Source organism: Cetorhinus maximus, chromosome 3, assembly GCF_964194155.1.
Source record: "Cetorhinus maximus chromosome 3, sCetMax3.hap1.1, whole genome shotgun sequence".
Lineage (NCBI taxonomy): Eukaryota > Metazoa > Chordata > Chondrichthyes > Lamniformes > Cetorhinidae > Cetorhinus > Cetorhinus maximus.
In genome coordinates this window covers 1039837-1062516 of record NC_135881.1, presented here as the reverse complement: position 1 = coordinate 1062516, position 22680 = coordinate 1039837, and the positions used below count along the sequence as shown (strand labels likewise).

Below are 22680 nucleotides of genomic sequence, written 5' to 3'. Positions count from 1 at the left end.
AAGACAGCAGGAGAATCTTGTTTAGAGAGCTGCAAGTCTGTGGAATTCACTTCCAGAGTTGGTGATCAAGGCAGAAACTATTTCCTCCCCTAAAGGAGAAAGTGAACCAGCTGAGTTTTTACAACAATAAACAATGGTTTCATGGTTATCATTAGACTTTTAATTCCAGATTTCACCCTCTGCCGTGGTGGGATGCGAACCCGGGTCCCCAGAGCACTGCCCTGAGTCTAGTCCAGTGACAAGACCACTAGGCCATCACACAGAATGGAACACCATCACAACCTCAATTGTAATAACACTGACTTTCAGTTGCTTGGAAGAGATATAGACTTTGAGAAAGCTCCATGGCCACTGACTGGAACAATTACCTAGGATAAGGGAATGAGTTCTAGTGAGGCTAGGAAACTTTGTATTATATTCCCTGGATGACATGGTTAAGCAGTAAATGGGAATTGACTTTTCCCTCTAGTACAGGAACCCAGGGAAACAGAAGACCTTACATCATCAGATAAACAGCTAAAAAAAAGCCATTATTCTGTTTTTCCCTTCCTCACAAAATAGGTTAAGAATGTGCAATGTACTGCTTCCAATAAATATATATGCTTGGGAAGTCAGGGATAGGGAGGAAGGGCAGGGAACAATAATTAAAACGACTCACAAAATGGCAGAGCAGGCTTGAGGAACCAACTGGACATTTTCTGCTTCCCACTCAGTTCCCTCATGCTGAGGTAAAACTGCTCCAATTTCTCTAGCCTTTTATTATAACTTTTCCCTTCTGGTATCACCCTTCTGACTCTTGTCTGCATCATTTCCACAGCTCTCTCTCATATGCCTCAGTAATCAGACTGGGCATGATGTTGGAAGCTTGAACTGAATGCTTAATCAGTAGGTTTCAGTGTGACCTCCTCTGAATGGTGCTCTATTCCTCTGTCATTTGTAATTCAACATTCTATTTGTCCAGTCAATTGCTGCTCCACAGTGACAGACACCATGAGCAACGGGTCTATTAAGCCCTGCCATTACCAACCAACCCTCAACTTGAATTAAAAACATGCACTGTCAATACTCAGGCATTAGAGAGAGAGAGGAAACAAACTGCCTTCATTCTATAATCATGACAGAGTTCAACTATGTAGGATGAAGTTTTCCCAGTCACACTTCCCATTTTAGTTCATTACAATCAATTTCTTAACTATCTTTGAAGTTAGTTCCCTAACCTGCTAGTTCTCACAAGTATCTTTAATCAAAACTACTTCACCAAATGTGACAAAGGCTATCTCAAATGTTGCTCACTCCAGAGAATAAATTGCAGCATTGTGGCAAAATGTGCAGGGAGACCTGTTTAGTTTGAAGCGGCCCCATTATATTTAGTACCCTTAAGCTGGATTCCAGCTTTCACTGGGAGCCTCAATAGCAATACTGAGCCCGCCTGTGTTTAGTGCTACTTAAACGTAGAAAATAGGAGGTCATTTAGCCCTTCGAGCCTGCTCTCCCATTCAATATGATCATGGCTGATCCTCTTTCTCAAAGCTGTACCCCCGCTCTCTCCCCATACCCCTTGACGCCTTGAGAATCCAGAAATCTACCTTCTTTTATATATTGTGACTGGGCCTTCACAGCCTCTGTGGTAGAGAATTCCACAGGTTCACCACCCTCTGAGTGAAGAAGTTTCTCCTCATCTCAGTCCTAAATGGTCTACCCCATATCCTGAGATTGTGACCCCTTGTTCTAGACCCCCCAGCCAGAGGGAGCATCATCTCTGCATCCAGTCTGTCCACCCCTGTCAGAATTCTATACATTTCAATGAGACCCCCTCTCATTCTTCTAAACTTCATTGCCTCGTAGACCCAGTTTCTCCTCATACAACAATCCTGCAACCCCAGGAATCAGGCTGGTGAACCTTCGCTGCACTCCCTCTATGGCAAGTATATCCTTTCCTAGGTAAGGAGATCAAAATTTGGCCCTCAATAATAAACAAGCCTGACATGTAGTAAGGTGACAGAAAAGAGAACCTTGTGTTTCATAGTGACGGAGTCCCATGACATGTCGATGCTCTTGATTGGTCCAAAGGGAGCGAAAGCCTGTCGGATGGTATCTTCTCCCAGCTCATAGTAAATCGATCCAACGTAAACGCGACACATGATCGCCAGCGCACGTTGCCTCTGTGCTGCCATCTGATCCAGAGAGGGAATGAAAAAAACAGAGTGAATATGTACAACCAGGCAACACTAATAAAAACACCCTAACAGACAGAGTCTGGACAGTAGGGACAAGTAACAGAGCATTACTGCATGTGGTTAAGTAACAGGCCATATCTTTCAGGAAACTTAGCTACTACACTGTGGTATGCAGATCTTAATTAACAAGCGCAGTATAAAATAAATGTCTAGATAGAGAAAAAAGCTAGCACTTACTGTGGATTATACAGTCTCAAATAAGCGTATTTAAATTTGTCAGAATGGAGCCATTAAGGCTTGGGTATAAAATCTTTTACAGGTTGGAATGTCAAATCGTCAGTGTGAAGAACAGTAGAAGGGGCCTTAACTTCAACTAAAATGAAGTCTCTGCTCACAGCACACTCCATTGAGGTGAAAGGCAGGGGGGCTTTGCTGCAGTCCTGTGTCTTAATGTATTGTCTGTAGTCTCGTTCAGTGGACTTGTTTCATGGTGGTCCAGTAATGTGACACCGACTGCACTCACACCCTATTAGCTGGGGAAGGGGGTAGGTGGGGAGAAGATCAGAGAAAGCGAGAGAGATTTCCAGAACTGTACCACACCTGAATCTACCAGCCTCAGCTATGGTCAGCACTTGGGAGCTCTAGGCCAGTTAGGCAAGTTTTGGGCTGGGATCTCGTCTTGGGCAAAAAAAGGAAAGAGAAAGGATTAAGGAAAAGGTGTGAACAGGCTGATCACACAATACCACAGCACTGACGGTCAGAGAGAGGAGGCCTGGGCTACATTCTCCCCTCAAGTGGGAAGGAGGCATGAAGCATTGCTGCAAATTTGGAGAGGACACAAGGGGAGAGGGAGAATAGAGGGAGAAAGAATTAAAGGGGAAAAAAAAGAGAAAACACAAAATCTTCAATTCCTCACTCCTACCACCACTCCCACAAAAAGCTGACAAAACAGTTGTGGAAATTGTTCAAAAAAGCAGTCCAGATGTGATGAGAAGGGAAACACACACAGACATGCAAATGTCATTGCAAACTGAAAACCTACCAGTGCAAATTTCCTCAAAGCTTAGCAGTCTCACTTTTAAAATATACAAAAGAGCCCCTATGACAACCTCCTAAAAATAAAGTTGATTCAAACCAATCTTCTCAACAGGAAAGAGCAATTGCTAACTTCATATTGATTTTAATCTTTTGATGGCATTTACTCACTCTCCCCCACTTCCACTCCACCTGACACTGTCTAAAGCATTAGAATCTACGGTTACCTTGCGTGCCTGCACAGATGCTTACTATGCCTGATTACCACCACTCTGAAGCAGAGGAGCTAAAATCGCTTACTCTGGGGTATAACCAAAAAAAAAAAAATCACATTGCTCAAGACATTTTCAAAACTCCAAGTGTTAGTGCTTTTTGACAAAAGTCCCTACCTGATCTTTGGAGTCGAGACAATCGCACAGTTCCCAGCATGCCCATTTTCGAAAGGAACCCAGTGTCTGATGAGAGGAAGTCACTTATGAAAAAAATCTAATAAAGCCTTTTTTTAACTTTGAGGTGACAGTAAGTGTTATGGATGTAGGTACGCCAGAGTTCCCGCTAGGATTTTAAAAAGTGAAGTGGCCTGAAATGTTAAGTCCCCGTTTTCTTTTTCTTTAATATAATGGCATAAACCATAATTAGTTTTTGTAATTACGGCACTCTCCCATAGCAAAAACTTGTGTGTACTGCACTCATCACATTGAGACTGTACATATTAGGTTATATACAGTGAAGCCCCCTTATTGTTACTGCTCCTCTATACCCCTCTTTTCACACTGTCTAATACTCCCAAAAACACAGAACTGACCTAGTCAGTTTGGATCAATCAGTATCTAGTGCTTTAATCACTTAATGCACTCTGATTTCTTGCTCTCCCCCCACCCCCTCTGTAAATGATTAGGACACTCAGGCTATGTCACCCTCCCATCTCGAAGGATGGCTGCACACTGACAAAACAGGATGAGGTATTTGAGGAGTGTTCATTATAAATCACTAAATTTGCAACAAAATTTACAAATGGGATTGGGGGTGGGAAAAAGGGTGAAGGGAAGGAGCAAGGAGTGGAGAATTTAGAAAGAAAGGTTGTACAGATCACACACAAAGGGACCCAGAGTGCAAGTATCCAGCAGACCTAGTGTCATTCACCTACTGCACAACAACAACACAGTTCTTCAGTAGTTTGACAGGCTGAGTGTGACAATAAAAGGGCTTCTGTATTGAAAACTTTTCACTATGGGACATCTCAGTATTTTGTGACTAGTTTTGTTAAGATACCCACTACCCCTACCCCAACCCCAACTTTTAATCTACCCTCAAAAGGTCAGCAACAGGGCAAATCTACTTAAAATTTTTAAATCGACAGGAACCCTGATGTACACGTACACAGTTTCAAGTAAGCTCATTTTCAAAAAAGGAACCCAGACTCTAATCAGAGACAGACTCAGGTTTGATATTACTGAGGTGACAAATAAAGAGAGGATGTGTGCGGACAAACAGTCGGACGGGTGAAGATTTCAAGCAGGCAGAGAGAAAGCGCCCAGAACCCAGTATTTGAACTATCAAAACAGCAAAACTACTGGGGATCACAGGGCAGCTAAAGAAACAAAAGAAAATGAATGGATGGTGCATTGCAATTCAAAGTTCCAACCAGCAAGCTGGGATACTCAGGCTTCTGTCTCCAGCCTAACACCATAGCTGCACTACAAAGTTTGTCGATGCCAGGATTTTAAGAAGTTAAGACACAGGCACATGGCCACCACCATGGCACACAGCCATGGTTCAACATAGTCCAATGTGAGCACAGACATGCATCACTGAAGCCTACGCAATAACTTTCTTTATCAGTGCGGCACACTGCTTACAGTCCTGTAGATATCTTTAAAGCAAACTCCTCCACAATGCAACCCCTTTTCTTGTATCCTTCAGCATGGTTAAAAACCACCTTCCAAAGCAGGTGGAAGCAAAGTCCAAGTGAGTTAACAACAAATTATCAGAACAAGGCATTGTAAACCACAGCACAACCCACACAGTGCCACTATCAATTTACAATATTGTGCGACATTAACATTTCCAATATTTAGCTTTGGATGCATAACTTTTATCCTCAGTGTGTACCTTAAAGCCCAGAGGGGAGGTTTTCACAACAGTGTACTATGCAGCCCAGCACTGCTTACCAATCTTCCCTACCTGGCTTCCAGGTTAGCTGGTGCTGTTAACTGTTCTCGCCCATCAAGTGCTGTGTTCCTCCCCTTCAAATCAGCCATCAAATTCTAAAAAACCTTTCTTCTGCATTCGCAAAGGTCTGTCACATCTCCAATTTCCCCTTCCTTTTTTAACTCTGAAAATGCTGTCACCTCCCAGGTTCACGCCCACCTTCCTAAAACTCTGGGTTTGGATCCTTCTATTTGGACTTCTGCCCATGCGACAGTGCCAAAATGGCCTTCAAAGTCACAGATGATATCCTGCGTGACTGTGACCACCATAACCTAATCATTCTCAACCTGTCTGTATCTACATGCCCCTTGACAACATCATCCAAAAATACATCAGTTTCCACGTGTACACTTATAGCATCCAGTTAAACCTTACATCTACCTCTCAACCCTTCCACTATCTCTGATTTGTCAATCTGTGTGTCCAACATCCAGACTGGTCAGCAGAAACTATCGCCAAATAAATACTGGGAAGACAGAAGTCATTGCCTTTGTGGCCCTGCCACAGCACCATTCCCTAGGCACCTACTCAGCCTCTTCCTGCCCACTGTCTGAGGCTGAACCTGACTGTGCAGCCTTGATGTGGTATTTGACCCCAGGATAAACTTCTAACCAATCACCCCTGTATCAGTGTCCAACTCTGCCCTGTCTCAGGTTACCAGCTGCTGAAACCCTCACTCCTTAACTTTGTTACTTCTAGGCTGGACTATTCCAATGCTCTCCTAGATAGCCTCCCATCTTCCACATGCTGTCAAGTTAAACTCAATCAAAAGCTGTTTCCCATTTCCTAACTCTCATCAAATCTCGTTCATCATCACCCGTGTTCACTGACCGACAATGGCTCCTGGTCTGGCAACACCTCAATTTTTAAATTCTCATCCTCGCTTTCAAATCCCTCCATGGCCTTACCCCTCTCTATCTCTGGAATCTCCTCTAGCCTCACAACCCCCAAGATCTCTGTGCTCCTCCAATTCTAGCCTCTTGCATGTACGATTTTAAATCGCTCTATCATGGGCGGTCTAGATCGAAAACTCTGGAATTCCCTCTCTACCCTTTCCTACTTTAAGGCTTTTCTTAAAACCTCTTTGACCAAGCTTTTGTTCATATGCCCTAATATCTCAATTGGCTGAGTGTCAAATTTTGTTTGATAAAGCACCCATGAAACACCTTGGGACATCTTACTATGTTTATAGGTACTATATAAATACCAATTGCTGTTGTTTGGAAGTGGCCCCAGGCATGTGTACCAAGAAATATTCCCCCAGCCATATTCACCCGGTTGTACTCCACCCAGACTGCACTGTCATTACCCTCAGTGACTCATCAATTTAAAGCACCTCTCACTGGATCCACTGAATCCATCACATTGCAGTCGTGTAATAGTTGATTTGGATCTGTTCAGAATACATCCTGTCCTACCTCCACAAATGGCAAAGTATGACATTTTCTTAGAGCAGCAACAACTCTTGAGGGTTATTGGCCCTCATTCCTTCAATGCTGAGGAGTTTGCTTTAGTAACTACTATATGCACTGCACACAATTTGCACACACTCACAGTCATGTCCTTCACATCAGTGAAATGCCACACTGCCACTATTCCCCGCAACAACTTCACCTGGCAGTAGTCGGAGTCACATCAGCTGGTAGCACAATTAGACAAGCTACTTCAGCACTGACAAACCCAGTGGTCCACACTTGGAGAGAAGTCTCTGTACTGCCAGCTGATGGTGCTGCAGAGAGAGCTGAATGGCCTTTACATTGATCTGACTTGCTGACAGGGTGAGAAACACGTAAAGTCCCCGGCAAAGTGAACTCAGCATTCAATGAGTGGAAATCTCTCAATGAAATTCAAGTTTAATAACCAATAAGTCATCTGTGGAGTTACTGAGGTGATAAGATTATTGTTCATGGATGGACAGACAGATGAACAGTACCAAAGAGGTGGGGGGGTGGGGTGGGGTGGGGTGGGAAGAGGAGAAAATAAAGTAAAATAAAAACGTTCTCCCAAGTCAGAAATTGGGCAGGGACTTAGTCAATACTCAGTAACTCTGCCAGGGTTTGATGCAAGCCAATCCTTTTCTTTCTTGGTCTCGAGGGAAATATTGCCATGGTGAAGAACCTTGTGGAGCTCACTGCATCAGCCAAACGCCCAATTCATTCCACCCATGGCAACATGGGTACATTATCCTACATCTTACTCCCCTGTACCATATATGCTAAAAATATTCAGGAACTGTGGTGAAATTGTGAATTTACTTTTTAGACAAATACAGAAATGGAGAAGAGGTGAGACCATGAATATGTAAAGACGTGGATATAAGCAATTTTCAGTGTGTGAAATATCAACACAAATTATTCGAGTATCTATGTTTTGAGAAGGGGTTCCTGATATTACACATTTTCTAATAACCACACCAGTTTTGAAAATTGTTCAGTGTCCTTATTTGAACCAGACACTATCATTGTTAGGAAAGTGTTTATATTTCTAAAAAAGAATTAAGTCTAGGATCAGAATACAGGGGTGGAAAATTTTACAACCTTCAAACTGATGGACTATTGGAGCTGGAAGACAAGTTGAAATGCTGAATGTCTTGTCACTGAAAGGCAGCTCTTACACTGTCAATGACATTACCAGAAACGGCAGAGCTCACAGAGGACCTCTAGTTCAGGAAACCCAATACTTCAACCCAGGTCAAATATCAGAATAAATGTTTCAACAGATCCAGGATCAGTACAGGAAAAAATGTTCCACCCCCGAAATCAGAATTTAATAAAGGGTCACTGTTACAGTGCACAAAAATATAACACTTCCAATTGATATAATTCAGTGGAATAAAGTTACTCCTCTCCTTATGCTCTGTTTGCCTTACACACAACCCTCTTACAGTGATGGAGAGGCACATTGTAGAGGTGTGTTTCTGCAATAAGGCAGCTTGATAATGCATGGGCAACAGAATATGAGGGATTACTTCAAGTGGAAAAACTGCAGGAAAATGTACAGATTTCAAAAGCAACCAAAACACAAACCAAAAGTATAATTTCTATTCTTGGGCCAGGGATACAATTACAGCAAAAAAACAAGCAGACACAACAACCTCCAATTAAAAATTTTTGTGGGCACTTCAAGTTTGCTCATTGCAATGCTCCATTAGGAAACAGCAACACCTGGAAATTCCTCATTTCAGCAATCAGGAATCACAGGTTCCACTAACTCAAGCTCTTCTTCAATATAGAAAGGAGCCTTACTGAATTCTCACCAAATAGAAACCAAACTTATTTCAGAGATGGAGACTGAAAATAGACAGTACCTACCCAGTCACTGACTGCAGAGGAACAGACCGCGTGGCCCACAGGGATCCAGCTGTTGTCTACAGAGGAACATAGGAACAGGAGGCCATTCAGCCCCTCGAGCCGGTTCCACCATTTAATAAGATCAGGTTGATCTGTGACCTAACTCCATACACCCATATTTTTCCCATATCCCTTCTGGATAACAAAAATCTATCACTCTCAGATTTAAAATTAACAAATGATCTGACATGAATTAACATTTATAGAAGAGCGTTCCAAACTTCTACTGCCAGGTGAAGTTTCCCAACTTCACTCCTGAAAGGTCTGGTTCTAAGTTTTAAAATATGCCCTTTAGACCCAGATTCCCCAAGCAACAGAAATAGCCTCTCTATATCTACCCTATCTTAATAGCTTAAACTTCAATCCTAGTGCCTCTTAACCTTCTAAACTCCAAGGAATACTTCCCTAATGTGTGCAAACTCTCCTCGTAATTTAACCCTTGGAGTCCAGGTTATCATTATAGTAAATCCACACTGCACTCCCTCCAAGACCAATATAAGGTGCGGTGATCAGAACTGATCATTGCATTCAAAGTGTGCAGATGACAGAACTTGAAAGTACTGTGAACTGTGAGGGGGTTAGTGATAGACTTCAAGAGAACATAGACAGGCTGGTAGAATAGGCAGACAAGTGTCAGATGAAATTTAATGCAGGGAAATGTGAATTGATATATTTTGGCAGGATGCAAGGAGAGGTAATATGAAAAAAGGGTACAATTCTAAAGGCGGGGGGGGGGGGGGGGGGGGGGTAGAACACACAAGCAGAAGGACCTGGGGGTATATGTCCACAAATCATTGAAGGTGGCAGAGCAGGTTGAGAAAGGTTAATCAGGAGTAAGAAATTAGAGTATGAGAGGAAGATAGATAGAAATATAAAAACAGATAGCAAGAGTTTCTACAGATATTTAAAATGGAAAGAAGTAAAGTGAGTGTTGGTCCTTTAGAGTGAGAATGGGGAGTTAATAGTAGATAATGAGGAAATGACAGATGAAACGACAAATATTTTACTTCTGTCTTCACTATAGAGGATACAAAAAACATTCCAGTAATAGATGTGAATTAGGAGGTGATGGGGAGAGGGGAACTTGGTGAAATTACAATCACTAGGGAAGCGGTACTGAGCAAACTGATGGAGCTGTGGGCTGACAAGTCTCTGGGTCCAGATGGACTTCATCCTAGGGTCTTAAAAGAGATGGCTAATGAGGTCGTAGATGCGTTGGTGTTAATTTTCCAAAATGAGCTGGACAATGGAAAGGTTCCATCAGACTGGAAAGTAGCAAATTTAATCCCTCTATTCAAGAAGGGAGGGAGGCAGAAAACAGGAAACTATAGGCCAATTAGCTTGACGCCTGTTGTGGGGAAGGTGATACAGTTGATCATTAAGGCAGTTATAGCTGGGAAACACAAAGTAATCGGGAAGAGTCAGCATGGTTTTGTGAAGGGGAAATCATATTTAACCAATTTATTTGAGTTCTTTGAAGGAATAACCCGTTGTGTGGTTAGAGGGGAGCCTGTAGATGTGCGACACTTCCATTTCCAAAAGGCATTTGATAAGGTGCCACATTAAAAGGTTTTTGTGGAAATAAAAGCTCATGGTGTGGGGCACAACACATTAGCCTGGGTAGAAGATTGGCTGGCTGGCAGAAAACAGAGTATGCATAAATGGGTCTTTGCCTGATTGGCAGGATGTGATGAGTGAAGTCTCACAGGGGTACGGGCTGGGCCCTCAGCTTTTTACGATTTACATCAATGACTTAGATGATGAGAGCGAAGTCACGGTAGCTAAATTTACAGATGACACAAAGGTAGGTAGGAAAATATGTCTTGAAGACATAAGGAGGTTAGAGATGGATAGAGGTAGATTGAGTGGGTGGGCAAAAATCTGGCAGATGGAGTATAATGTGGGAAAATGTGAAGTTGTTCACTTTGGCAGGAAGAATAAAAAAAAAGCAGAGTATTACCTAAATGGAGAACAACCGCAGAATTCCAAGGTGCAGAGGGATCTAGGTGTTCTCGTGCATGAGTCACAAAAGGTTAGTATGCAGCTACAGCACATAATCAAGAAGGCTAATGGAATGAGTACAAAAAATCATGGGGGCTCTGGACAGAATAGATAGGGAGAAGCTGTCCCCATTTGCAGAAGGGTCATAAACCAGAGGCCACAGATTTAAGATGACTGTGGCAAGGATTTGGAATGCCCTGCCTGAATGAGGTGGAGGCAATTATAGTTTTTGAAAGGGAATTGTATAATTATCTGTAGAGAAAAGATTTGTAAGGCTCTGTGGAAAAGGCAGGGGCAGAGGGACTAGCTGAGTCACTCTCAGAGGGCCAGCTAGGACAGGATGTGCTGAACCACCTCCTTCTGTGCTGTACCATTCTGTGATTCTAACCAAGGCTCTTTGGACCTCCACTGTTTCTAGCTTTTCACCATTTAGAAAGTACCCTGATCTATCCATTTTAGGTCCAAAGTGGATGACCTCATTTGCTAACTTTGAAATTTATCAGCTAGTTCTGCTGTTCACTTAGCCTGTCAAAAACTTTGTAATTTTATGCTTCCATCTACATTGCTTACAATGCTTCCTATATCTGCATCATTGACAAATTTGGACAGTGTTACACACAGGTCCCAGTCACTGTCTGCAGGGTGTGCCCCATACAGCTGCCTGTATAGCAGTGCTGCATTCAACACTAATTCAGCAACTGATTGTGGAAGGGAATTGACAGCGCTACACAAATAGCTCCACTGCCATCCCCCTCCATCTCACAAGCTGTTGCTAATTAAATAAAGTGCCATGTGATAAATCAAAGAAACTGAAGTTACTTACTTACTCCATAAGCTAATCAGAGTCAAACATACACAAACTGGGCACTGCACCAAGTGTAATGCTAAATCTCTGCCCCCATTATCAGATCAGAGCCCATGTGATCACATTAGGTCCAGCTGCATCTTAATGGCAGTAATTGGGGCTGTACATGAACAGTGCATGAGCCCGGGCCCTGATTTTCAGCACAAAGTGCTGTTGAGCCTCAGACAAAGCAGTCTCTTTACAACAAATTGGAAACTGCCTGCATTTCAGATGAGCACAGAGGTTCCCACCTCAGAATGATGCCGCCACACCTTTACCATAAAGGTGGAACAACTGCATAGGCAGGTATGCAGCACAGTACCAGAGAGAGCAGGAAAAGCAAGACTGCGGGGCCCCAAGCAGGACTCACCTGCAGGTTGGTGAGTTGCTGCTGCTGGTGAGCGATCGTTTGCTTGACTAACACACTCTTAATGCTTTGTTCCATTGCATACTTCTTAGCCTGAAAAAGAAAAGCAAGTGAAAAGGTGACATTTTGCCAGGACTATTCCATAGGTGTGAGATAACACGCTTCCTCTCTGTTAGACAGGAGGACAAAAGAAATGAGAATAAAGGGATTCGAGAAAGGAAAGGTACATGGAATTAGATCAAGTTCTGATGCGGCAGATAAACATCAACATGGATTAGCTGGGCTGAATGGGAGGTTTCTGTGCTGTACACTGTACATAAGTTTTAAAAAGAAAATTGTCTCCCAACACAGGCCCTAAAGTGGTTTCACCCATCAGTGCATTGGTCCCAAAACCACCACACAAATAACAACCAAGGCTAGAAACAGCTTATAGTGGGGACATTTGTGCGAGTGCAATTTTTGTTGGGTAAGAGTATAAGTGATGGAACCAAAGCAGATAAATGGAGTTAAGCTACAAGTCTTTATATAACCGAATGGCTTCCTGTTGTTCTCAGGGGCTGACGACTGGGGTGGGCTTGTGTTGTCATCATTGTGCGATAGAAATCTCATACCAATAGATATCAAGATTGATTGCAGCAATTTTTAACTGATGTTTTGTTGCCATTTGTTGTAAAGTATTTACAGCACAAAACAGTTCATTTGGGCCCAAGTGGTCCATGAGTGTTTATTCTCTACATGAGTGTCCTCCCATCCGTTTCATCGCACCCTCCAAGTGTATCCTATTCCTTTCTCCCTCTTAAATGCATCTCTGCCATTTACCTCAAGTACTCCATGAGGTAGGAAGCTCCATATTCTCACCACTCTGCTATCTTATAATAACGGTCCTTAGTTTTGATCTCTCCCTCCCCAACAACTGGAAACATCTTCCCTATTCCTACCATATCATGGTTTTGAAAGCCTCTCAATCCAAATCATCCCTCAACCTTCTTTCCCAAGGGAAAGAACCCCAGGCCATTCAATCATTCCTGTTATTAACATTTCAGTTTTGCCAGCATTCAACGAACATACAAACTAGGAGGAGTTTTTTTTAATTAATTCACGGGTCATGGGCTTCACTGGCTGGGCCAACATTTATTGCTCATCCCTAGTTGCCCTTGAGAAGGTGGTGGTGAGCTGCCTTCTTGAACCGCTGCAGTCCATGTGATGTAGGTAAACCCACAGTGCTGTTAGGGAGGGAGTTCCAGGATTTTGACCCAGTGACAGTGAAGGAATGGCGATATATTTCCAAGTCAGGATGGTGAGTGACTTGGAGGGGAACTTCCAGGTGGTGGGGTTCCCATCTATCTGCTGCCCTTGTCCTTCTAGATGGTAGTGGTCGTGGGTTTGCAAGGTGCTGTCGAAGGAGCTGTGGTGAATTCCTGCAGTGCATCTTATAGATGGTACACACTGCTGCTACTTGCGTCGGTGGTGGAGGGAGTGAATGTTTGTGGATGGGGTGCCAATCAAGCAGGTTGCTTTGTAATGGATAGTGTCAAGCTTCTTGAGTGTTGAGAGAGCTGCACTCATCCAGGCAAGTGGGGAGTATTCCATCACACTCCTGACTTGTGCCTTGTAGTTGGTGGACAGGCTTTGGGGAATCAGGAGGTGAGTTACTCGTCACACGATTCTTAGCCTCTGAACTGCTCTTGTAGCCACCATATTTATATCCATTCAATTTCTGGTCAATGGTAACCCCCAGCAAGTTGATAGTGGGGGATTCAGTAATGGTAATGCCATTGAACTTCAAGGGATGATGGTTAGATTCTCTCTTGCTGGAGATGGTCATTGCCTGGCAATTGTATGGCGTGAATGTTACTTGCCACTTGTCAGCCCAAGCCTGGATAATGTCCAGGTCTTGCTGCATTTGGACATGGACTGCTTCAGTATCTGAGCAGTCACAAATGGTGCTGAACATTGTGCAATCATCAGTGAACATCCCCACTTCTGACCTTATGATGGAAGGAAGGTCATGATGAAACAGCTGAAAATGGTTGGGCCGAGGACACTGTGATGTCCTGGACCTGAGATGACTGACGTCCTACAACCACAACCATCTTACCCCCATCTTGGGGGTAGTATATGAGCATGGATAGAGGATTGGCTGACTAATAGAAGAGAGAGAGCTGGGATAAGGGGGGCATTTTCGGCTTGACAACCTGTGGAGTGCCACAGGGTTCAGTGCTGGGCTCACAATTACTTACAATATATATTAACGACTTAGATGAGGGAAGTGAGTGTATTGTCACCAAATCTGCTGATGGTATAAATAGGTGGGAAGGCAAGTGGTGAGGATTCCACAAGGGGTCTACAGAGGGATAAAAAAATGAGAAGTGAGTGGGCAAAAAAGTGGCAGATGGAATATAATGTGGAAAAATGGGAGGTTATGCACTTTGGCAGGAAGAATAGAGGAGCTGAATATTATTCAAATAGATAAAGACTGCAGTAGGCTCCCCCAAGGCCAGAGAGGAATTAAAAATTTGGGTCAGAGTCCCTGCGATCTCCTCCCTTGCCTCCCTCAGCAATCTGGGACACAAATAATCTGGACCTGGAGATTTGTCCACTTTTAAGCCTGCCAGCACCTCCAATACCCTGTCACTCCCTATATCAATTTGCTGAAGAACCTCGCAGTCTCTCTCCCCGAGTTCCATACCTTCATCCTCATTCTCTGGGTGAAGACGGATGTGAAGTATTCATTCAACACTCTAGCGATGTCCTCTGGCTCCACCCATAGATTGCCCCTTTAGTCCCTAATGGGCCCTACTCTTTCCCTGGTTATCCTCTTCCCATTGATATACTTAGAATATCTTGGGATTTTTCCCTACTTTTACCAGCCAGAGCTTTCTCATATCCCCTCTTTGCTCTCCGAATTGCTTTCTTAAGCTCCACCCTGCACTTTCTGTACTCCACTATTGCCTACACTGATTTGCTCCCCTTGTACCTGCTAAAAGGCTCTCTTTTCCTTCTCATCGTATCTTGAATATCTCTGGTCATCCATGGTTCTCTGAGCTTGTTACTCCTTCCTATCACCCTAGAGGGAATATATTGAGCCTGTACCCTCCCTATTTCCTTTTTGAATGCCCCCCACTGCTCCTCTGTAGATTTCCTCACAAGTAGCTGTTCCCAGTCAACCTTGGCCAGATCCTGCCTTATTTTACTAAAATCCGCTCTCCCCGAATCCAAAACATTTTTTTGCAACTTGTCTATTTCTTTGTCCATAACAAGCTTAAATTGTACCATGTTGTGGTCGCTATCACTAAAATGCTCCCCCACCACCACCTTAGCCACCTATCCGGCTTCATTCCCCAGAATTAGGTCCAGCAATGCACCGTCCCTTGTTAGACCCTCTGCATATTCTCCTGTACACATTTCAAGAAATCCACTCCATCCAAGACACTATGTCTATCCCAATTAATGTTGGGAAAGTTGAAATCATCTAATATAATTACCCTATTGTTATTGGTTTTACACACCTCCACAAATTGTGCACATATTTGCTCCTCAATTTCCTGCTGACTATTTGGGGTTCTATAATAGACACCTAACAATGTGGCTGCCCCCTTTTTATTCCTAAACTCTACCCACAAAGCTTCATTCGATGCCCACTAAGATATCATCTCTCCTTACTGCAGTAACTGTCTCCTTAACTAATAATGCAATGCCTCCTCCTCTTTTACCCCCTCCCCTGTCTCGCCTGAAGATTCTATATCTCGGAATGTTGAGCTGCCAATCCTGCCCCTCCCTCAACCACATCTCAGTGATGGCTACTATATCACAATTCCACATGTCAATCCTCACCTTTAACTCATCCGTTTTACCTGTAATACTCGTGGCATTAAAGTAGAGGCCATCCAGCCTTGCCTTACTTCCATGAAACTTAATGCAGCTGTACTCCCTCTGACTTGATTGTTTTACTGTATTATGATGTGTCCCTATTCTGCTAACATTCTGTGTCTCCTCCCCTTGCCAAATTAGTTTAAACTTCTCCCAACAGCACTAGCAAACCCGCCCGCAAGGAAGTTAGTCCTGCTCATTTCAGGTGTAAATCGTCCCACTTGTACAGGTCCCCTCTTCCCCAGAAACGGTCCCAGTGATCCAGGAATCTAAAACCCTCCGTCCTGCACCAACTCTTAAGCCATGTATTCATCTGTGCTATTCTATTATTTCTGTGCTCGCTAGCACGTGGCACTGGGAGTAATCCAGAGATTACAACCCGAGAGGTCTTGCTTTTCAGCCTACTGCCTAACTCCCTGAATTCTTGATGCAAGACCTCATCCCTCTTTCTACCTGTCATTGGTACCAACATTTACCATGACCTCTGCCTTATCACCTTCCCCCTTCAGGATTATCTTTTGCTGGACTGCGTTGAGGATGGGGATATTTGTGGAACCTCCTCCTCCAATGAGTTAATTGTCCACCACCATTCACAACTGGATGTGGCAGGACTGCAGAGCTTAGATCTGATCCGTTGGTTGTGGGATCGCTTAGCTCTGTCTATCACTTGCTGCTCATGCTGCTTGGCAGGCAAGTAGTCCTGTGTTTTCGCTTCCCCAGGTGGACACCTCATTTTTAGGTATGCCTGGTGCTGCTCCTGGCATGCCCTCCTGCACTCTTCATTGAACCAGGATTGATCCCCTGGCTTGATGGTAATGGTAGAGTGGGTGATATGCCAGGCCATGAGGCCTGATGGCCCACAGCACCTCGTGGTTGCCCAGTCAAGTTGCTAGATGTGTTCCAAATCTATCCCATTTAGCACAGTGGTAGTGCCAGGTGAGGATGAGGTCAAGTATGTTTTTCCCTCTTGTTGGTTACCTCACCACCTGCCGCAGATCCAGCCTAGCAGCTATGTCCTTTAGGGCTCGGCCAGCTCAGTCAGTAGTGGTGCCACTGAGCCACTCTTGGTGATGGACATTGAAGTCCCCCACCCAGAGTACATTCTGCGCCCTTGCCACCCTCAGTGCTTCCTCCAAGTGATGTTCAACGTGGAGGAGCACTGATTCATCAGCTGAGGGAGGGTGGTACATGGTAATCAGCAGGAGGTTTCCTTGCCCATGTTTGACCTGATGCCATGAGACTTCATGGGGTCTGGAGTCGATGTTGAGGACTCCCATGGCAGCTCCCTCCCAACTGTATACCACTGTGCTGCCACCTCTGCTGGGCCTGTCCTGCTGGTGGGACAGGACATACCCAGGGATGGCGATGGTGGTGTCTGGAACATTATCTATAAAATATGATTCTGTGAAGATGACTATGTTAGGATTCTGCTTGACTAGTTTGTGAGACAGCTCTCCCAATTTTGGCACTAGCCCCCAGATGTTAGAGAGGATGAATTTGCTGTTGTTATTTCTGGTGCCTAGGTTGATGCCAATTTGTGTGCCCGGTTTCATTCCTTTTTTGTGACTTTAGTGCTGTGTGATACAACTGAGTGGCTTGCTAGGGCATTTAAGAGTCAACCACATTGCTGTGGGGCATGAGTAAACCAGATGGGTTTTTCCAACGATCGACAATGGTTTAGGCTTTTGATTCCAGATTTTTATTGAATTCAAATTCTACCATCTGCCGTGGCGGGATTCAAACCCGGGTCCCCAGCGCATTACTCTCATTACCCTAGGTTTCTGGATTACTGGTCCAGTGACAATACTACTACACCATCGCCTCCACTAGCATTACGCCATTCCCTCCCCTTGCCCCCTCCAGCCTGCTCTGCCTTTCAATAAGATCATGGTAAACCATTTTTGCACTTCTCCAGTGCCTCTACATCCCTTTTGTAAGAGTCACAAAGTTATTACAACACAAATTGGCCCTTCAGCTCATCAAGTCAATGCTGGCTTTCTGTAGAGCAATCCAGTCAGTCCTGTTTCTTTCCATCGCCTTATCCCTGCAAGTTTACTTCTCTCAAGTGCCCATCAATTTCCTTTTGAAATCATTGATTGTCTCGGTTTCCACCACCCTTGTGGGCAGCGAGTTCCAGGTCCTTGCCACTTGCTGTGTAAAAGGGTTCTTCCCCGCATCTCTTGTCCAAAACCATAAGTCTGTGCCCCTGTGGTCCTTGTACCATCAGCTACTGGGAACAGCTTTTCCGTGTCTACCTAATCTAACTTGTCATAATCTTGTGCATCTCTAGCAAATCTCCCCTGAAACTCTTTTGCTCCAGGAACTCTAACTTCTCCATATTCATAGAATCACACAGTGCAGAAGAGGCCCTTCGGCCCATCGAGTCTACACTGACACATGAGAAGCACCTGACCTACCTACCTACCTAATCCCATTTACCAGCACTTGGCCCATAGCCTTGAATGTTATGACGTGCCAAGTGCTCATGCAGGTACTTCTTAAAGGATGTGAGGCAACCTGTCTCCACCACCCTCCCAGGCAGTGCGTTCCAGACTGTCACCGCCCTCTGGGTAAAAAAGTTTTCCCTCACATCCCCCCTAAACCTCCTGCCCCTTACCTTGAACTTGTGTCCCCTCGTGACTGACCCTTCAACTAAGGGTCACCCTATCCACCGTGTCCATGCCCCTCATAATCTTGTACACCTCGATCAGGTCACACCTCAGTCTTCTCTGCTCCAACAAAAACAACCCAAGTCTATCCAACCTCTCTTCATAACTTAAATGTGTCATCGCAGACGACATCCTGGTGAATCTCCTCTGCACCCCCTCCAGTGCAATCACATCCTTCCTATAATATTGCAAGAACTGTGCACAGGACTCTAAATGTGGTCTAACCAAAGTTGAAAATTGAACATAACTTCTCTGTTACAAACATAGGAGTTGTAAGCCGTTCAGCCCTGAGCCTGCCCTGCCATTCAGCTAAATCGTGGCAGATCTTCCACTTCAACACCATTTTCCCACGCTATCCCCATATCCCTTGATGTCTTTATTATCTAGAAATCTATCGCTCTCTTTCTTAACATACTTAATGACTGAGCCTCTACAGCCATCTTGGGTAGAGAATTCCAAAGAAATAACCACCCTCCGAGTGAAGAAATTCCTCTTCATCTCAGTCTTAAATGACCTGCCCCTTATTCGGTGACTGTGTCCCCTGGTTCTAGGCCCCCCTGCCAGGGGAAACATCCTTCCTGCATCTATCCTGTTGAGCCCTTAAGAATTTTGTATGCTTCAATGAGATCACCTCTCATTCTTCGAAACCCTAGAGAATACAGATCCAGTCTCTTCAACCTCTCCTCATAGGACAATTCCACCGTCCCAGGAATCAGTCTGGTGAACCTTCACTGTACTCCCTCTATGCCAAGTACATCCTTTCTTAGGTAAGGAGACCAAAATCGTACACAGGCCATCAATTCTTGCACTAGAAACAAACCCCAGTGCTTTATACATTTTTATATATAAAAGCCTTATTAATCTGCATTGCTACTTTTTATAACCTGTCTACCTGTAGCCACAAATTCCTGTACACCGTACACTTATCTACATTGAAGTTTTCCAAAAAGATGCCCATACTGTAAGGTTATGATTAACTGTATGAGATCATTTACTCGTCATTGCAGGACAGACATGTTTTCTGGTGAGATTCTCAAGTAGCTCTTCAATTATTCCCGGTGAGAGGTCACTCTGCATTTCTACCGCTCTGAGTGAGGACACAGGAAGCATTATGCTAGGTGTTTTGAAATTCAAGGCTGAAGAACACAGCAGTCCTGCTCAGTTTCACCAATACAGCAGGTAAATATTTGTGAGGGCCAAATAAAGAGGCTATGCAGGGGCTGATAGTGGCAGGACAATCTGGAAGAATATAGTGACAGGGAATGGCACTTTAAAAAATTCTTTCGAGTTATCAACAGTCGCAGACTGCAACTCTTTCGAGTACAATCACAGTTCTTGGTTTCCGGGAGTGGGACATGAACCCACAACCCTCTGATTCAAAGGCGAGGGTGCTATGAACTGAGCCACAGCTGACACCTCACAGCACTTTAAAGTGGTACAAACAGCTTGAACTACATGAAGTAGCTGCCAGCTGAATACAAATCAAGTAATACTTTTGTAACTGATGCCAATAACAAATGATCAGTGCAATTAGCCCGATATATGCTAATATCTGGGATAAACAGGAACAGCGGAGGGATTCTACCCTGTATGCAAAATCACAACAGCCCCAACCTGCTGAACCCCCGTGGCACACTACCCCATCGCTCACCAAACCCCACCCATCTCCCTGAACTCTGCATAAATTACATCCTATGTGATCCATTTTGAATTTCACCTATCAATATGCCCACTATCAGATTTTGCCTCACCTTTTGCAGTGCCTCCTGTTGCTCAGGGTTAAGAGGTGGCAGGCCAAGCTTCGACTGCCCATTCTCCAGCTTCATTATGTCACCACCCTGAAGTAAAGCAGAGACAGATTTCAGTTCACTGTGGGGTCACCAATCAGTTTTAATGCAAGATGTTTCATCCAATAAATAATGAATAGCTAATAAATCACATCCACACATCTGCTTTTATATAATTTATTAAACACATTCTGTAAGGTAAAATCACAGCTCATTTGCAGAAAAATCTCAAAATATGAATGGCTTCTCTTTTCAGATGTTGATTGGTGTGTTCTGTATTTGAAGCATATTCTGAGATTGATTCAGATTTCTGGTTGCTTTATATTTACACAATTTATACTTGTTTCTTTTAAAAATCACAATTTATCCAACTTTCCTTGCACTGAAATCACTCACTCCATGCAAAACTAAATTTCTTCCTTTTATTTGGCTAACAAAGCCATGCCTTTCTGTAGCAGCTTCACAGCCTCACTATAAAAGTGCAGTCACTGTTGTAATATAGGAAATATGGCAGCCAATTTAACACAGCAAACACAAACAGCAATGATAATGGACCACATAATTGATTCACCAGTATCAACCGAGGGATAGATATTGACTCAGACACCAGGAGGAACGCACTAACTTTCCTAATTATTGCCATGGGATCTTTACATCCACTTGAGAGAACTTTGGTTTAACATCTCACCCCACCACTGCCCCTCCATTCCCCACAGCCAGCAATGCACTGAGTGCGACTTTGAAAAGAGTCTGGGAGTTGAGTGACTGAGGGGAAGGAGGTGCTGCTTTGCTTTTTCTAACTTTTTCACCCAATAGGAACTGGTTCTTGCTCTACCACAGAGGAAAAAGTGGCGAGTATCTGGTGAGTGATTAAGGACTACTCTATTCCTAAGGTTTAGAATATTACAGAAACTGGTAGTAAGGTTAATAGAAAATAGAAAAAAGGAAAATAATTAATTGGATAAAGTAATTAAATAGTTAATTAAAACATATTAAGGGTAGCAGGACTTGGGAGCTCCTGGTATCAATGTGATCCAGGGCAAACACATCTGCAGTGATTGCAGCTCGAGGAGCTTCAGCTCATGGTCATTGTCATGGCTGAGCTGCAGACACTGCAATGCATCAGGGAGGGGTGGAGGGGACAGTTACCTGGACACTTGTACCAGGTGGCGGTCACACCACTTAGGGTAAGGTCTGATTTGGCCAGCTGTCAGGGACAGGAGGGTGTGACTAAGAATGAGCAGGTAAGGGGACCCAGAGGACAAGAGCGCATGAAGGTCAGTCTTTGCATTTGTCCAACAGGTTTGAGGTTCTTTCAGCTTGTTTGGATGAGAGTGGGGACTGCAGGGTGGATGAGCTGACTGACTATGACACCGTGGTGCAGGAAGCCATTCAAGTGGAGGGAGCAAAAAGGAATGAAGTGGTAGTAAGGGACAGTATAGCGAGCAGAATTAACACTGTTCTCTGCAGCAAAGAACGAGAGTCCAGATGGCTGTGTTGCCTGCTCGGTCCCAGGGTTAGATATGTCTGCTCAGAGCTGGAGAGGAACTTGGAGTGGGAGGAGGAAGATAGTCGTTGTGGTCCATGTTGGTACCAACGACAGAAGGAGGACAAGGAAAGAGGTTCTGCATAGTATGAGGAGCCAGGCATCAAATTAAGTAGAACCTCAAAGGTAATAATCTCTGGATTATTACCTGATCCACATGCAAATTGGCATAGGGCAAATAAGATTAGAGAAATGAATGCATGGCTCAAAGACTGGTGTGGGAGAAGTGGGTTCCAATGCATGGGACGCTGGCACCTATATTGGACAAAATGGGGGCTATATCATTGGGACAGTCTACACCTGAACAGTGCTGGGACCAGCGTTCTAGCGAGCCGCATAACTAGGGAAGTAGAGAGCATTTTAAACTAAATAGTGGGGGCAAGGAGCCAAATTTGAGAAGATACGGTAAATCAGAGTAGAGACAAGGCAAGAGAAAAATGTATTAATATGGAAATTGATAAACAGACCGTGACAGGAAGGGATACAGAGTACAAATCTAAGTACAAATCAGATCAGACTAGAGGCTAGAAAAATATTAAAAAGGACAAAACTAAAGGCTCTGTATCTGAATGCATGGAACATTTGAAACAAAACAGGTGAACTGACAGTGCCATTAAAAATAAATAAATATGATCTGATAGCCACATGGCTGCAGAATGACAGATTGGGGCCTGATGGGACTGATCATTGAAGGGTACATGACATTTAAGGAAGGTCAGAAAGTTAGGAAAAGGTGGAGGGGTAGCTCTGTTAGTTAATTATGGTATTAGCACAACAGAGAGGGATGATTGAAGTTCAGGAAACCAGGATGTAGAAGCGGTTT

The 22680-nt window shown here is 43.9% G+C and overlaps 1 protein-coding gene across 2 annotated transcripts in view; it reads right to left on the bottom strand.

Annotated features, from left to right (window-relative positions):
* The window catches only part of LOC144674608 (poly(U)-binding-splicing factor PUF60-like), a 67934-nt gene that overhangs the window by 29803 nt on the left and 15451 nt on the right, over window positions 1-22680 (bottom strand). Inside the window, exons 3-6 of one of the 2 annotated variants that reach the window (XM_078535883.1) lie at window positions 20276-20362; window positions 11989-12078; window positions 3602-3667; window positions 2013-2174 (exon numbers count right to left, since the gene is read on the bottom strand). In XM_078535883.1, coding sequence (XP_078392009.1) covers window positions 2013-2174; window positions 3602-3667; window positions 11989-12078; window positions 20276-20362 — 405 coding nt within the window. The remainder of the gene's footprint in view (window positions 1-2012; window positions 2175-3601; window positions 3668-11988; window positions 12079-20275; window positions 20363-22680) is intronic. The other variant, XM_078535884.1, reaches the window with a different exon arrangement.